We start from the raw sequence: 17081 nt of genomic DNA, 5'->3' as shown, positions 1-17081 counted from the left end.
TGGTTACTCTCTAGGTTTCTTCCTAGGTTTTGGCTTTTCTAGGGAGTTTTTCCTAGCCACCGTGCTTCTACACCTGCATTGCTTGCTGTTTGGGGTTTTAGGCTGAGTTTCTGTACAGCACTTTGAGATATCAGCTGATGTAAGAAGGGCTATATAAATAAATTTGATTTGATTTTGATTTGATTTCTCACTTACTGTAGGCCAAAAATCTTACACAGGGCTTTTTGCCCTGACAAGAGGTTGTGGTTAATTGAGAAAAGGTTGAAGAAATGGGTATTTCGGATTAACTGGAGTATTGTCACTTAGAGGAAAACACTAGTAGCTCCCAAATATTTTATTATCTAAAATCACAGTTCATTGTGGTTTCACGAGTCATTTGGGAAAGAAAATAAAACAACTATATGGGAGAAACAGTGCATTTGAGGTAATGGTATAATCACAATATAGCCAAATTTGTAATGACAGTCACAGATTGTTGCTGGACAATATTGTATGTAGCAGTGTGCTCCAAGGGATACAGTCTTTTATAGTAGGGTGGGACTGGTAAGGCTTTCAGTCAATTACTTTTCATATTTTTTCCAATTCAACAGAAAAACTTTGACAGTTCCCAGTTACCCATATGAATAGTGAGGTATTTTACAGTCTTGTTTGTGCCAATAGTTTGTCACGGATGAATAGGAGTGGAAGGTAGGAGTCAGGTGCAGAGAGCAGAGGGTTCAAGAAAAGTAGGTACTTTTATTCCGGCACAAACGGTCATGCCCAAACACAGGGCAGAAAACACTGACCAACCCAAACACAGGGTAAAAACGTTCCGGAGCACAAAACCACAGCCAACACTAAACGTGAACACAAAATAATCACCCACAAACTAGAGCGGGCCTAACAAGCTTAAATAGGCTAGAAAATAAAGAAAACACAAATAGGAACAGGTGCAACTAATCAGACAAAACTAACAGAAAAGGAAAAAGGGATCGGTGGCGGCTACTAGGCCGGTGACGACGACCGCCGAGCACCGCTCGAACAGGTAGGGGAGCCAACTTCGGCGGGAGTCGCGACATAGTTATGTAGTCCAATCTGGCATAGTATCAACATTGTATTTCTTCTGAGAGAGATATACAATACACACTACTTCTATAAATAAGCGCTTGTTTTTAGCTTGAATTGAAGTCATCAAATTCAGATTAACCAGAAGTACGTGAACGGCCTCCAACACAGTGGCTTCCTAGAAATTTGGCATCAACAGCAATAACAACTGAGGGATATGGTCATCTTTTTACTACAGCCTACTACAAGGTCAGACAGTGTAAACTCATTACTACAGTACTCTACTGTATGCAATGTCTGCCATTCCTATTTAGACCATTTTCAATCCATAAACAGTTGACAGTACCACTAAATATTGGATAAATGTACCAATGCAGAATAACTATTAACTAGCTATTGCAGAATATGACCCAGGCATTACATGTATGTACACTACACACACAGGTGTTATAACTGTGCTGTAAACTATAATATTCTACCCTCCATGTGACTGTCCAACCTGAAGTTGTTTTTCCTCTTATCTCTATGCACACATCACTGTTGTTTATTTTCTTCCACATATCTTTAGCTTTCTTTCACTGAAAATGGAGGTAATCACATGCACAGTTCTATTCACATCTTACACTGTACTACTCCTGCTTGCATAAGCAAGAAGAGGCACTCCAGTCTGGCCAGCCAATGAAAGTACTTGGGGGTGTTCTCCTCGAAAAGAACATGCTGTCCTGACCTAAATTAACTCCATTCAAAACTGGCTGCAGTGAAAGCCAACCTAAGTGGCTGTCACGAGTGGTGTGTTTTTCTTAATGCGTTCCTGATTGGATAAAGCGAGTGTCAATAACATTCGTTTTCACCCATACGGTAGTACAGGACCTGCCCTCACTATGCGTGTTGTTTTTAAATCGAGAGTCGGTGCAAACTCCTGCAGAGAGAATGGCGCGCAAATCAGCCCAAGATCTGTAATAGAGAGTTGTGCGTAATTGTTTTGATACCACATAAGAAAAGTGTATATTGCGATGGTTGTAAAGTATCCTAGACACACTAGTGTAGTTTGCACATTACAAATTAGGTTGGTTACCTTCTCTCTCTGCAGCGCGAGCTACGTGTAATCGAAGTCCAAAGATAATTTTTTTTGCACATTCTCTTGAGCATGTCTCGTGGAATCTATAGCGTTTTCAATTCTAAAGAATCTCGTCACTCAATAAACAGAAGCGTCATGAATTTATTCAACTGTAGCATTATTATTTAATGTTTTTATTTAACCCTTATTTTACCAAGTAAATTGACTGAGAACACATTCTCATTTACAGCAACGACCTGGGGAATAGTTACAGGAGAAAGGAGGGGGGATAAATGATCAAAAGTTGCAACTAGTCGTTGTCCTTTCAAATAAGGATCCCTTAGGCTCGCGTCCTGCTGCGCAACTATAATTCCTGGGTGACTAGTCTATACGTGAGCTTTTACACATTATCAACCATATGTCATAACTAATACCTTTACTAGCCTACTGCCGAGGTTGGCCCTGGCACACTATAGCCTAAATTAAACAATGTATAGCATACTGTGACAATGTGGACATATGGAGGAAAATGAATGGGCACATAATATGCAATTATGAAAATTATAAGTATTTTTTTTATTTAACCCAATATAATTTTTTGAGCAAATGATTGCCTTTTTCAGAGACACAATACAAAATATACAGGTATATTTTTAATTAGGCTCAGTTTTGCAACCTTTTGTATCCAAAAACAACATCTAAAAAAAGTATTTACATAAAAATGCCACTTTGGATATCCATACAACCACAAAAACCTGAACAAAAATAAGTTACTATAATTTTTACAAGGAAATATACAAAGGTACACTTCAAACTTTATTACAGTTACATGCAGTGTAACTTTGTCTTTAATCTATATAGTGCCATGTCATGCTCAACATGAATTCAACACACAATAAGAGGCAAATTGTTGATTCACATATTTATGTTTGCAACGTGCCCAGTGGTTATAACACATCTGAGAGCGTAGGCTACTCTGGTCAAACTGGAGCACATTATAAATAAGTTAAAGGAAACCAACTGATTTTAGGGCGGCAAAATAATAATAATAATTAATACTGCAAAATGGGAACTCATATATTCTAACTTTTTCCAATAATTTCTAACTATGCTATGAATAAGCCCTATTCATTTAATAATTTTTCCATAAAAATAAGACAAATGTTGAAACTTTGGCAGGTTCTTTCCCTTTCTCAGTAGGAAAACTTATAATAATATATTATTTGCATGTAAACTTTTATCTAGTTAGGTCATGTAACATATAAGTCATTCTGATTGACAGTATGGCCTTAGTGTAGCGTTGGGTCAATTACATTCAAATTCAGTCAATTCAGGAAATAAACAAAAATTCCAAATATTTTCTCTCATTGAAAAGCATTGAGGAAAATTGGAATTTGAAGACTTTGTTTACTTCATCAATGAAATAGAATTGACCCCAACCCTAAAGACCAGCTTTTGAATAATAGGCCTTCAAACTATGTACTACCAATGAACACTGCAAAAAGCCACAAAATAGAAACAACTGATTCTTTGATGAGATACCTGATTTAGAAATAATCTGCATTTATGACTATCAATTATACCTGAACAAGGATATCATATGACCACTTTTACAAACAAACAATATATTTTTGAAAACTGCACAGCAATTCTTCAAGACACGTATTTTATCAACATAATAATATTATGTTTTATGTGCTACATATGAAACATAGGTAGTAAAAATAAAACTGAGCAAAAAGGGAAAAACATTTTGGCACACTGCTACATTTTCTGCTTTTGAAGCGATTGGATTAAATTGAGTGCCAAAACTTTAGTGTAAATATTCAGTGCTTGCACAGCCTCCTTCCCTCCTAAAGGCAGGCCATTTTGTATCCTGTCTTCTCTTCTTCAGGTCCTGAAGTACAGTATTCAACGAAAAATGAGAACTTCTCAGCGCTGTGGGGAAAACCAATTCATATTAGCTCTGTTCACAGAAGGGGTTATGGGTACATAGCCTGAAGGTTATAACACATACAAAGTAAAGACAGTTTAGTTGTCCAGTATCATGCATTGTGTATTCTGTTGAAGCAAGAAAACAGTGCAAAAGTGTACATTAAATGTCAACATGTCACTCAAGACAGAATGCTGCAGAGCGAGAGAGCAGCAGCTTGCAGAGCTTATTCTCTTGAAAACAACCCTTCCTCATACAAAGCCTGCTGATGACGTGTTACTACTGTTCTGCACTTGAACTCGTCTTGCTTAAGTTAATATTAGACCAGATAGCTGGGGCGTTTACGAAAGTGTGTCATCTACACTTTTTAACATCTCACTAAGGCTTCACATTTAAAATCCAACATAGGCTTAACAACTGAAATGCTTATGTTAATAATAAGGTTATTAGAACAACCGGGATATGCTCATTTTACGGTATGAAATTGGAAATGCATGATGATGAAGTTCTTACCTTGGTATTAGTGTTCATGTGTCCTGGAATCGTTTTTGCTGGGTGTCTGCTCTACTGACTTTGACACAACTTCATCCTCTTCACTGGAATGCAACTTTTTACCTGTACTTTGGGGTTCTGATAAAACACAATTTAAAGATATGTCAGTAAACAGCAGTTTTTCTACAAAAAGCTCATTTCCCGCCAGTGAAATGCTTACTTACAAGCCCTTTACCAAATAAACTAAAGTAAAACAATATATAAAAAAATAAGCAAAAGTGGTTATATAATCATGCTATTCATTAGGCCAGAGCAAAACAAACATTCAAAACTCAAGATGAGGAAGAAATCAAAGTGTTAAATAGCTTGACACACAAAGCGTGTCTTTCTGGAAAGAAAATAAGTACCAACGGAATCAAGCGGTGTGCGGTACAAAGTATAGGCTTTCTGCGAGTGTATCAGTGCAGTGACGCAGAATCTCGCAGATTGCAACAATTTAATTCGACTGTGCCATATTGTGCGATGGAGACTGTCTGAATTGTTTTTGATTGGTGAACTAAAATCCTCAAGTACATTTTCAAAACTGCATAATTTACCTGGATTTGCAGGTCTTTTCCTTGCCCCGTTGTGAGAGTGGTGACAATCCGTCTGTCTCTCGTTCTTATCGGATAGCTCAGCCCCGTTCGCAGGACAGCTCCGTCGGACTCCGTTATCATGATTCCCGTTATGGTCCACATTTCCAGAGGACCAGACTCGCTTATGAGGCGGTCTGCTGTAAAAGTCTGGCACGTCACTGCTTTTCATCGGTTCCCATTTATAATCTCCCTGGGGAAGGGGCTCGTCGTTTAGAAAATCAAAATTCCATTTGTCAATAAAAACCTTCTCCATCTCTTTCATTTGAACCAAACACTCCCTCCCAAATTCGTCATGATCCACCGATCCGAAAAGATTTCGGCAAATCTGGGGCTTCGTGTGATCCGTCGGTCGCGGATCCACCCTTTCCAACGTCGGACTCCCATTCGAAAGACTAACATTTGACATGTTGTTACACATATGAAAACGACCCTAAATCGTGACGGTTTATCCCAAAAAACAAGTATTCCTTTTAAATAAGCGACCTGGTTCACAAGATGGAGACGCATGCATAGCATCCGTAAAACAGCCAACGTGATTACCCCTCAATCTGCCCGACTAGTGAAGGTTTAGTTCTGTTGGTTGTTTTCTGCCGTTTGACTACGGAACTAAGTCATCTGTGCTGTACCAAAGATGATGGATATACTGACGAGATACATGTCCCTAACAATAGGAGTCGTTGTCCACAAGCGGCACCCTGAGCTGTCTAGCTCCCGCCTATCCTTTCTTTGGATTGGTGGATACATTTGTAATCAGTTTTTCAATATTCGATGACGGCTGTTGACGTCAACCGCCTGTACTGAATGGGGAGAGATGCTATGCTACTAGCCTCATTTCATTAATATACATAACCATCTCGAGACAACTCCAATATAAAGTGTTTTTCCTTAAAAGTTGCCGGAATGTCACGTCTTTCTTATATCAGTATACTCGTAACAACTTAAATATTACGAAACTTATATTCGATCAAATGAACCTCACTTAGAAAATAATCCATACTTTTTTGTTGAACAAATTCGACATTTTTAATGACCCCATAAAAAAACGCATTGCTTGGTGGGCGAAACAACGAATAACACCTCCTGCTGCAGGGAGACTGTTTTTTGCTGTTGGGCCTCTCTCTTCCTCTCCCTGGCTGTACCCAATATGGCGATACGGCTCTTGTATACTAGCACGCAGTAAAATGTAGAGTGCTGCTTCGGCCGCCCAGAGTGGCTCGCTTGTGGGCGTGCTGGAAACATATGGCAGCTACTCGATTTTGCGTCAAGAATTCAGCATAGCAAGTTTTTAGGAAGGTCTGGTTATTAAATGGGTTAAGAGTTTAATCCATTCTTCATTTCATTAATTTATTCAGAGGTAAGTGGTAATATGCTCTAAACCGCTCTGGTGACAAACAAACTTTGCTGCCCTGTTTCCAATCATCCACAATTGCTGGGAGAACCTGTTCAAGTAAGTTAAGTAAATACATTTAGAAAATGCAAAAAAAATATGTATTATGAGCTAACTAGCTACAGTGCAGGCTAACTCAAATGAGCTGCTAGGTATCTAGCCAACTTTACATACTGTAACTTCATATTAGCTAGCTATCTTGTATTTATCACTGTAAAAAAAAAAAAAATCGAAACGCATTTGTAGGTAGCTAACGTTAGCTAACAGCCATGCAGGAGGGTGCAAGGATAGCAGCCCCAACTGTCAAAGTGAGAGAGTAGGCTTTTCTGGATAGGGCAGGTACTTTTGTGTAGTTCCAGTCCCTACTAGTGACGACGGAGATAATTGTAACAATATTCAGTGCGGTCTAATTTGAGTATAATGAAGTCTGTTTCTGTGCTCAGAGCTGTGAAAGCCTGTCTGCGTATGAAGAGGTACCAATGAAGTGCAGTGGTTCTCAGTGCTGGTGACTCAAAGGGGAGCACTTTTTTGTTTTTACCTTAGCACTACACAGCTGATTCAATTGGTATTTATGTATTAATTAGTGATGATATCCTTGATATGACCCTGCTATTGTCACATGCACATGCGTCTATCTATCCAATGTTATAAGGGTATTATATTTTATTATAAACTGTGTGGTGCCAGCCCTGAATGCTGATTGTCTGACAGCCGTGATATATCAGCCAGTATACCACAGGTATGACAAAACATTTATTTTTACTGCTCTAATTACGTTGGTAACCAGTTTATAATAGCAATAAGGCACCTCTGGGGTTTGTGGTATATGGGCAATATACCACAGCAAAGGGCTGTGTCCAGGCACTCCGCAATGTGTCCTGCCTAAGCAGTGGTATATTGGCCATATACCACACACCCCCCGTGCCTTATTGCTTAAGTAATCTACAATGACCTGGTGATTTAGAAGTCTAATAATGACATCATCTTACATATTCCTACAGATACTTTGTTACTGGAGATTCCTTCAAACTGATTTCCTAGTTACCGTGTAGGGTACTGCAAGGTTGGGTGACCAGGGCCACCTGGGACTGCCTCCTGGGGGAATTCATGCGTGTGAAGACTACCTGTGTCCTGCATAACTTCATGAGTTTGGACACGAGGACCTGGAGGAGTTCTGCTGCCGTGTGCCAGAGGAGAGGTCTGCTGGATGGGGACCAACAACACAGCACGGGAGGCAATCCATAAGTGGGAGAAATTCACCTCCTACTTCTTTAAAGAGGGTGCTGGCCCCTGGCAACAGCATACACTACACTGTAGATGGCTCTTTTAAGAGCCATCCACATTGCAATAAGAGTATTCTTCCATTTACTTAGCTATGTCAACTGCAGTTATTACATTTCCCAGTTTCTCTCCTTTTGATTTCTACTTCTCAGGTGAGGGTGCTGTTCAAGTAAGGGTGATGTCTGTACAAAAACAAAACGGGTGCTTTTAAGAGTCACCCATATTGAAAACATTTAGAACAAGTAGACACCCTATAACCCACACCCTTGTGTATCAATCTGATTGTGTTGTGCAGTAAGCAGGCTCAGGTGTATAACTGTGGCTCCTTCCACCTTCAAAGAATGGGCAAGGGGACCAACCATGGAGAACAGTAAGACACTTCATTATTTCTATTCATATAACTACGCTATATTGTTTGTCCTCTGATCTGCAAGTTTTTCAGTATTAAGTACTTTGCAGCCACTTAGTTTAGACACCAGGTGAGACCACACAAACAGATTGGTGCAGTTCAGGTATGAATCTGAGATTATTTTTCAGTCGTATCCAATACCAGGAGTATCCAATTCCAGTCTTTGAAGGATGGTGTCTGTCTGCATTTATGTATTACAATTATACACTTCAACAGTGTTTACCAATCCTGGTCCTGGGACATCAATGGTTACACATTGTAACTAATAAACAGGATTTAACTAGTTAAAGGCTGATTTGTATTTCATATATACATAAATATAATTTAAAAGACAGTACACTACACTTCCTATGCATCATGTAAATACTCTAAAACCGGTAGTATTTCATCAAATGAGACTTAATTTCAACCAGTAAAGAATGTGAAACGCTTTATTGAAAGAAGTTCATTATCCAAGTGTTATAAATAGATGCATTATAAATACAAGTTCAATCTGTACCTCAATGCACATCTGTGGTGTATTATAAAAACAGGAAGAAAGAGGCGGCGGCGAGAGGTGTAAAGGGAAAAAGGTAAGAACATAGGAGCAGGGAAGACAGCATATGATTAATGAATCACAGTGGTGCTACCCAAATATTCTCTCAGTTCATCACAATTACATAATAGTGTCTCTAGGTGGGCCGAAGGTTATCTTAAAAGCGGGTGAGGTGGCGATGATGGGACTGGGGGTTGGCATCCTCTCGCATCAAAACATATCTGCAGACGAAAGACAGATGGAGTGGGCATGTTTAAGCCTGATGTTTTTATTCTAACATTGTTAGACATAATAAGCAGGAGGTGAAATGCAAAACTGACCTTGGATCATTAACTCTGGGACTACTGCATCTATCTGTATTTCAGTGTAAAGCATCTTTTTAATAATACTTCCTGTTGACCTGACCAAGTGACCTCTCACCTCTGATCATGCTGCTCGCTGTCAGCCAGTTTAGATGTGGGAGGGGTTCACCGACACAGCTGATATAACCTAGAGGATTTAAGGAGAAGAGGAAGTGAAGTGAAGGAGAGGCTTAGAGAAAATAAGGTAGCTAGAGACAATGTTCAACAGGAATCTGTTTGTGTGTCCACACTAAGTGAATGCAGAGTACTTTATACTGAAAAACATGTACAGAGATGACGACAAACAATATAGCGTAGTTATATAAATAATGATGTTTCTAACTATTCTCCATGGTTGGTCCTCTTCTATTCTTTGAAGGTGGAAGGAGCCACGGTTATACACCTGAGCCTGCTTACTGCACAACACAATCCATCAATCAGATTGATACATGTAGGTGTGTGTGGGTTACAGGGTGTCTGTCTAAATGTTCTACATATTTTCAATATGGGTGACTCTTAAAAGCGCCCGTTTTGTTTTTGTACATACATCACCCTTACCAGAACAGCACCCTCACCTGAGAAGTAGAAATCAAAAGGAGAGAAACTGGGAATTTAATAACTGCAGTTAACATAGCTAAGTAAATGGAAGAATACTCTTATTGCAATGTGGATGGCTCTTAAATAGCATTTGGTTGTGTATAGTGTAGTCTATGGTGTTGCCAGGGAACAGCACCCTTTTCGAATAAGTAGGAGGTGAAGATCTCCCCCCCACGGATTGCCTGTTGTGCTGCGTTGTTGTCCCCCATACTCGAAACATCCTGCAGAGCAGCAGACCTCTCCTCTGACACACGGCGGCGAGCTGCAGATCCCCTCCAGGTCCTCATGTCCATACTCATGAAGTTATGCAGGACACAGGTAGCCTTTCACACGCCTGAATTCCCCTAGGAGGCAGTCCCAGATTGCCCTGGTCACCCAACCTTGCAGTGCCCTACACAGTAACTAGGCAATTTAGACGTTTACATCACCAGGTCATTGTTGATTCTCTCATCTCTCTCTACCAAGACTATTTGCATTAGGGACTAGAAGTGAGGACGGAAAAGTACCTGCTCTATCCAGAATAGCCTACTCTCACTGACAGTTGGGCCTGCTATCCTTTCCCGCTCCTCCATGGCTGTTGGCTAGCTACCTACAAATGCATTTATATTTTTTTTACAGTGATAAATACATCAAGATAGCTAGCTAATATGAAGTTTAGGTAGCTGGTGATATTTAATTCACTTTGCTAGCTATCTATACAGTATGTACACATGGCTAGAGAGCTAGCTACATTAGCAGCTCATTTGAGTTAGCTAACTACTTAGTGCAGGCTAATAATACACAGTTATTTTTTTACATTTTCAAAATGTATTCACTTACTTGAATAGGTTCTCCCAGCCATGTGGACGATTGGAAACAGGGCAGCAAAGTGTCACCAGAGCGTTTGAGCATATTACTATTTACCTGTGAATAAATTCATGAAATGGAGAATGGATTAAACTATTTAGTCAATTTAATAACCAGACCTTCACACAAAATTTGCTATGCTAAATTCTTGACGCCCAATCGGACGTGCTGCTATATGCTGCCAGCATGCCCACAAGCGAGCCACTCTGGGTGGCCTTAGCGGCAAGCAGCAATTTACCGCTTGCTAGTGTACACGGGACATTAGAGAGGAACTACTAGTTGGGGAATCAGATTGACAGGGAAGAAAATGAGCTTAATTGGTTTACGAACATGTAACCACCAATATTTCTTTCTTAAAGGTGAATGTGGCTGTAGGAATATTGTGTTTTTAGAAGTTAAACAGATCAACCCATTCAGATAAAAATGGTATTGCATTTTTACTGGTTTATGACAAAAGAAAGTGGATTACAGTCTTGTATGATCGGTCATAGAATGACACTGTCAGTTTTTGGAACAAGGGAAGGAAATTCTTGTTTGTAATGGTCTCTTGGGAGAGAGGGAAAGGTTCTGTGGAAGTATACCTGTCCTGCATTTGGCAATGTTGGGTTCAGGGTTCAACATCTCCATTTTGTTTGTGCTTTTTAAATCTGCTTCCAGTCCAGAGTGACATCTCCTCAGTGTTAAATGCCTTCCATCATAGTTGGCAGCTCGCCTATTGTCAACTGACTTTGACACAATCTGACTATCACTGCAGTTTAGTGGTTACAATTGCTTATGTACTTGGAGTTCCCTCACTGGGACACATACAATTTAGGATTTGTCCAAAATGGCTCCCTATTTAGTGCACTACTTTCAACCAGGGCGCAGGCGGTTTTGGTCAAAAGTAGTGCACTAGTATAAATAGGGTACCATTTGAGGCATACACAGAATGTTCCTTGGGAGCAGAGTTCTCATTTACTCTGCAAGATCAACAAGTCAGTGCATCTTGTTTTATAAACATTGTCGTCATCTATAGAAAAATAGCATTTCTATCACTGCTTGGGCGAAGCATATTTCATAAAGTGCAAACTACATGTATTTCTGGTAGTATATATATATATTTTTGTCAAATTTCTCCATGTTATATTGAAATATTAAACAAGGTACATTATATATTTTGACGTTGGGACTCATTGTATTCAGCTGCTGTGAATGAGGGATGTAATGAACTGTCATTTTCAGTCTGGTAATAAGTCTTTACTGACATCTAGTGGTAAAACTGTATGACACCAAGTTGAATCCCTTATGTGGCCCAGAAGTTATGTTCAGTTCAAACCATTTCTCCCAAAACAGAAACGTGTCTATTCCAGCGGGGTATATCACAAGAGAGTATCGCCAATATACTACCCGGGTCACCTGACCAAGGCAAGCACGCTAGCCACAACCCTAAGAGATATCTTCCAATTGAAAGGCTAGAGATTTTCCTTCCTGATGTACCTCCAGAGTCTTTAATTTGTGTCTTACAGAAATCATGAAACATCTGTCTTTGATGGCTGCTTTTTCTTGGCGAGCTCAGCTTGAATGTGAGTGGGGAACTGGTCCAAGTGTTTGTTCACACACTGCATGCAGAATCGCTTGGAGTAGAAAAGGCTGCAGCCCTGGAAGAAGAGAAACAAAAATAGTAACAAACACATTAAGCAAGCACACTATCACTGCAATGAAGTTATGACAAACTCAGCAAAAAAAAGAAACGTCCTCACTGTCAACTGCGTTTAATTTCAGCAAACATGTGTAAATATTTGTATGAACATAATAAGATTCAACAACTGAGACAAACTGAACAAGTTCCACAGACATGTGACTAACAGAAATTGAATAATGTGTCCCTGAACAAAGGGGGGGGGGGGGGGGCTCAAAAGTAACAGTATCTGGTGTGGCCACCAGCTGCATTAAGTACTGCAGTTCATCTCCTCATGGGACTGCACCAGATTTGCCAGTTCTTGCTATGAGATGTCACCCCACTCTTCCAAGGCACCTGCAAGTTCCCAGACATTTCTGGGGGAATGGCCCTAACCCTCACCCTTCGATCCAACAGGTCCCAGACGTGCTCAATGGGATTGAGAGCCGGGCTCTTCGCTGGCCTTGGCAGAACTGACATTCCTGTCTTGCAGGAAATCACGCACAGAACGAGCAGTATGGCTGGTGGCATTGTCATGCTGGAGGGTCATGTCAGGATGAGCCTGCAGGAAGTGTACCACATGAGGGAGGATGTCTTCCCTGTAACGCACAGCGTTGAGATTGCCTGCAATGACAACAAGCTCAGTCCGATGATGCTGTGACACACCGCCCCAGTCCATGATGACCCTCCACCTCCCAAAATGGATCCCGCTCCAGAGCACAGGCCTCAGTGTAATGCTCATTCCTTTGACGATAAACGTAAATCCGACCATCACCCCTGGTGAGACAAACCCGCGACTCGTCAGTGAAGAACTATTTTTGCCAGTCCTGTCTGGTCCAACGACGGTGGGTTGTGCCCATAGGAAACGTTGTTGCCGGTGATGTCTAGTGTGGAACTGCCTTACAACAGGCCTACAAGCCCTCAGTCCAGCCGCTCTCAGGCTATTGCGGACAGTCTGAGCACTGATGGAGGGATTGTGCGTTCCTGGTTTAACTCGGGCAGTTGTTGTTGCCATCCTGTACCTGTCCCGCAGGTGTGGTGTTCGCATGTACCGACCCTGTGCAGGTGTTGTTACACGTGGTCTGCCACTGGGAGGACGATCAGCTGTCCATCCTGTCTCCCTGTAGCACCGTCTTAGGCGTCTCACAGTACGGACATTGCAATTTATTGCCCTGGCCACATCTGCAGTCCTCATGCCTCCTTGCAACATGCCTAAGGCATGTTCACGCAGATGAGCAGGGACCCTGGGCATCTTTCTTTTGGTGTTTTTCTGAGTCAGTAGAAAGGCCTCTTTAGTGTCCTAAGTTTTCATAACTGTGATCTTAATTGCCTACCGTCTAAGCTGTTCGTGTCTTAACGACCGTTCCACAGGTGCATGTTCATTAATTGTTTACGGTTCATTGAACAAGCATGGGAAACAGTGTTTAAACTGTTTACAATGAAGATCTGTGAAGTTATTTGGATTTTTACGAATTATTTTTGAAAGACAGGCTCCTGAAAAAGGGACGTTTCTTTTTTTCCAATAGAAACTGAATTAATTTCATCTTGCAATGGAAACGGTTTACTCCATCGATCAGCGTGCATGCATATGCAAGGGCAGTCTGTTTTTTTTTGGGGGGGGGGGAGGGGCAGCGTGCACTTTAGTCTACATCGTTGCGTTCCACCCAGAGAGGAACTACAGGGGTCTTGGGCAGCCATAATAGCTTACCAAGCAAGAGGGTCCAGGGCACTCTGACTGTAGCTAGTGACGACATTTGAAATTCCAGATCCGGTGTTATATGCCATTTTGTCTACAAATACTAGCTAGCTAGCTACATGTCTGTCTAGTGTTTTCTTTTGACACTATCTTTTAGCCACAGAAGCAGAAACAAATGTCTCTCCATGGATTCCAATTGCTAGAACTGCTCTTATTAGTCAGAAGAAGAACATTTAAAAAATGACAGAGAACACTACAAGAGGGAGACTGGAGAATATATAAATAATTTCCATTAAAAACACAGGCACTGGGCTGCCCATCATTCACAACAGCTTATTCACACTTTACTTTGTATCGGGGGGGGGGGGGGGGGGGGGGGGTTGATCAGCTATAATATTGCTGATCGATTGTGGCTTCCATCAATGTAATTGTCTGCATATTTTCCAATCCCCCATATATATTTTGTAAATTTTTCCCTAACCATACCACCCCTCCCCTAATTGGAGTAAACTAATGGACAACACTTAAGCTTCTACTTAGAGCTTATACAATGCATTCAGAAAGTAGTCAGACCCATTCCCTTTTTCAACATTTTGTTACGTTACAGCCTTATTTCTAAAATTGATTAAAGAAAAAAAACAAACGGATACATTTTATCTACACACAATAGATGAATAAAATTAAGCTTAAGTGGAGCACTTAGAATACTACTTTTCCCCCCCCTCTCTCGATGGGAAAAAGTTTTTTTTATTAAGTTGAAGATGTGCTCTTTATGACAATGTTAAAATTAGGTGAAATCAAAAGTACATTTTTTACTCACCATCACAATTTAAATTATATCACTGCCAAAGTTTTGGCTTGATGGGTGTAGACTAGATGTCATAGCCATACATTTCTGGAATATTGTCGGGGTATTATATGAATTGGAGCAAAGATGCAAATGTACACTACATGACAAAGTATGTGGACATCTGCTCGTCGAACAACTAAATTCCAAAATCATGGGCATTAAATCTGGAGTTGGTCCCCCATTTGCTGCTATAACAGCCTCCACTCTTCTGGCAAGGCTTTCCACTAGATGTTGGAACATTGCTGCGAAGGCTTGCTTCCATTTAGGCACAAGAGCATTAGTGAGGTTGGGCACTGATGTTGGGTGATTAGGCCCTGGCTCGCCATCAGCGTTTCAATTCATCCCAAATGTGTTCGATGGGGTGGAAGTCAGGGCTCTGTGCAGGCCAGTCAAGTTCTTGCACATGGATCTCGACAAACCAAACAATTTCTGTATGGACCTTGCTTTGTGCACGGGGGCATTGTCTTGCTGAAACAGTCAAGGGCCTTCTCCAAACTGTTGCCACAAAGTTGAAAGCACAGAATTGTATATAATGTAATTGTATGATTTAAGGCGCCTAGCCCAAACCATGAAAAACAGTCCCAGACCGTTAATTCCTCCTCCACCAAACTTTACAGTTGGCACTATGCACTGGGACAGGTAGCGTTCTCCTGGCATCCACCAAAACCCAGATTCATCCGTTGGACTTCCAGATAGTGATTCATCACTCCAGAGAAGGCGTTTCCATTGCTCCAGAGTCCAATCGGGCGGCAGATAGCCTAGTGGTTAGAGCGTTGGACTAGTAGGTTGCAACATCGAATCCCTGAGCTGACAAGGTCAAAATCTGTTGTTCTGCCCCTGAACACGGCAGTTAACACTAGGCCGTCATTGAAAAACACTAGGCCGTCATTGAAAATAAGAATTTGTTCTTAACTGACTTGCCTAGTTAAATAAAGGTCAAATATAAATATATATATATTTTTTAAATGGCGGCAGGCTTTACACCACTCCAGCCGACACTTGGCATTGGGCATGGTGATCTTAGGTTTGCGTGCGGCTGCTCGGCCATGGGAACCCATTTCATGAAGCTCCCGACGAACAGTTCTTGTGCTGACGTTGCTTCCAGAAGCAGTTTGTAACTTAGTAGTGAGTGTTGCAATCGGGGACAGACAATTGTTATGTGCTAAGCGCTTCAGCACTCTGCGCTCCCGTTCTGTGTGGCTTACTACTTTGCGGCTGAGCCGTTGTTGCACCTTGAAGTTTCCACTTCACAATAACAGCACCCTTACAGTTGACCGGGGCAGCTCTAGCATGGCAAAAATTTGACAAATTGAGTTGTTGGAAAGGTGGCATCCTATGATGTTGCAAGTCACTGAGCTCTTCAGTAAGGCTATTCTATTGCCAGTGTTTGTCTATGGCGATTGCATGGCTGTGTTCTTGATTTTATACACCTGTCAGCAACGGGTGTGGCTGAAATAGACAAATCCACTAATTTGTAGGGGTGTCCACATACGTTTGTATATAAAGTATGTACATGCAACTCTGGAATACATTTAAGGCATTGAATACATTTAAGGCATTACATGCATTTTAGCAAAGATGCAACATTTCAAATGTATCTACATGTATTTGAAATAAATTGTACGTGATGTTAAATATTTAGAAATTTATTTTTTTTCATAAGGGTGACCAAGACGAAATAAAATTACTAGATTTTACTTTCTAGTTTATGACATTGACATCATATATTGTACAATGAGACAACAGATTTCAGCCATTTCATGCTCATTATTTTCGGCAATATGAGCAAACAACGTACCGTTCCAACACAAACTGTGATGTGGCACAAACTGCAGTTGGATCCCAGGATAAGGAACCTCTCTACGTCTGGACTGAAAGGATCCTTGGTCACAAAACACTCTTCCAACAAGCTGATGGAAAATAAACAAAAACATGAGTAAATGCAAGAGCTACAACTTTCTGAAAGGTTTACTTTACACCTCATGAGTTGACAGTCAGACACACACTAAACGTTCGCTAGTTTGGGCCACTAGAGACTCCACTATACTATATATTCTAGAAGCCACTAGCCAGGGACCAACTACATTTCATGCCATGTTAGCCAGTAAGTATGAGCAAATCTTGAGTAAACACTTCGCTAGTGTTATCAAAACTTTACTCACACAATAGCCCTGGTATTGGGTGGCTTCTGTCCGTAGTATGTGAATGGTGTAGATAAACTACACAAATGACAAGTAAACATATTCTGAGGAACCGTATCCGTGCTTGACTCCATTGTTGTCAACGCGAACGTGGTTCTACTTTCTTGTTTCTTTTCTTCA

General features: G+C 40.8%; 2 protein-coding genes and 1 long non-coding RNA gene across 8 annotated transcripts; 1 reads left to right on the top strand and 2 right to left on the bottom strand.

The window, feature by feature from the left end:
- Positions 1–2279: 2279 nt before the first annotated feature.
- On the bottom strand, positions 2280–5920 carry cdkn1ba (cyclin dependent kinase inhibitor 1Ba). The gene is made up of 3 exons (XM_055906172.1): positions 5123–5920; positions 4548–4664; positions 2280–4039 (listed from the first exon to the last, which is right to left on the bottom strand). The coding sequence occupies exons 1-2, from the start codon at positions 5577–5579 to the stop codon at positions 4555–4557; spliced, it is 567 nt and encodes a 188-aa protein (XP_055762147.1). The 5' UTR covers positions 5580–5920; the 3' UTR covers positions 2280–4039; positions 4548–4554.
- A 100-nt stretch (positions 5921–6020) lies between these two features.
- LOC129838907 (uncharacterized) lies at positions 6021–8521 on the top strand. The gene is made up of 2 exons (XR_008756930.1): positions 6021–6608; positions 6992–8521. It is a non-coding gene; the product is annotated as an uncharacterized LOC129838907 (long non-coding RNA).
- A 130-nt stretch (positions 8522–8651) lies between these two features.
- On the bottom strand, positions 8652–17081 carry cdpf1 (cysteine rich DPF motif domain containing 1). 6 transcript variants are annotated; one of them, XR_008756928.1, is made up of 6 exons: positions 16923–17081; positions 16559–16670; positions 12034–12194; positions 10531–10614; positions 9194–10300; positions 8652–8994 (listed from the first exon to the last, which is right to left on the bottom strand). XR_008756928.1 is itself a non-coding variant. In XM_055906173.1 (3 exons), exons 1-3 carry the CDS (start codon positions 17033–17035, stop codon positions 12066–12068), a joined length of 354 nt encoding a protein of 117 aa, XP_055762148.1. In that variant the 5' UTR covers positions 17036–17081; the 3' UTR covers positions 10640–12065. The 6 variants fall into 6 exon arrangements, 1 of the variants encoding a protein (XP_055762148.1); XR_008756925.1 differs by having other exon boundaries at positions 12061–12194; positions 16923–17080; XR_008756927.1 differs by having other exon boundaries at positions 9194–10102; positions 12061–12194; positions 16923–17080.

The sequence above is a fragment of the Salvelinus fontinalis genome, chromosome 39, assembly GCF_029448725.1.
Source record: "Salvelinus fontinalis isolate EN_2023a chromosome 39, ASM2944872v1, whole genome shotgun sequence".
NCBI lineage: Eukaryota > Metazoa > Chordata > Actinopteri > Salmoniformes > Salmonidae > Salvelinus > Salvelinus fontinalis.
This window is presented reverse-complemented; position numbering and strand designations above follow the sequence as displayed.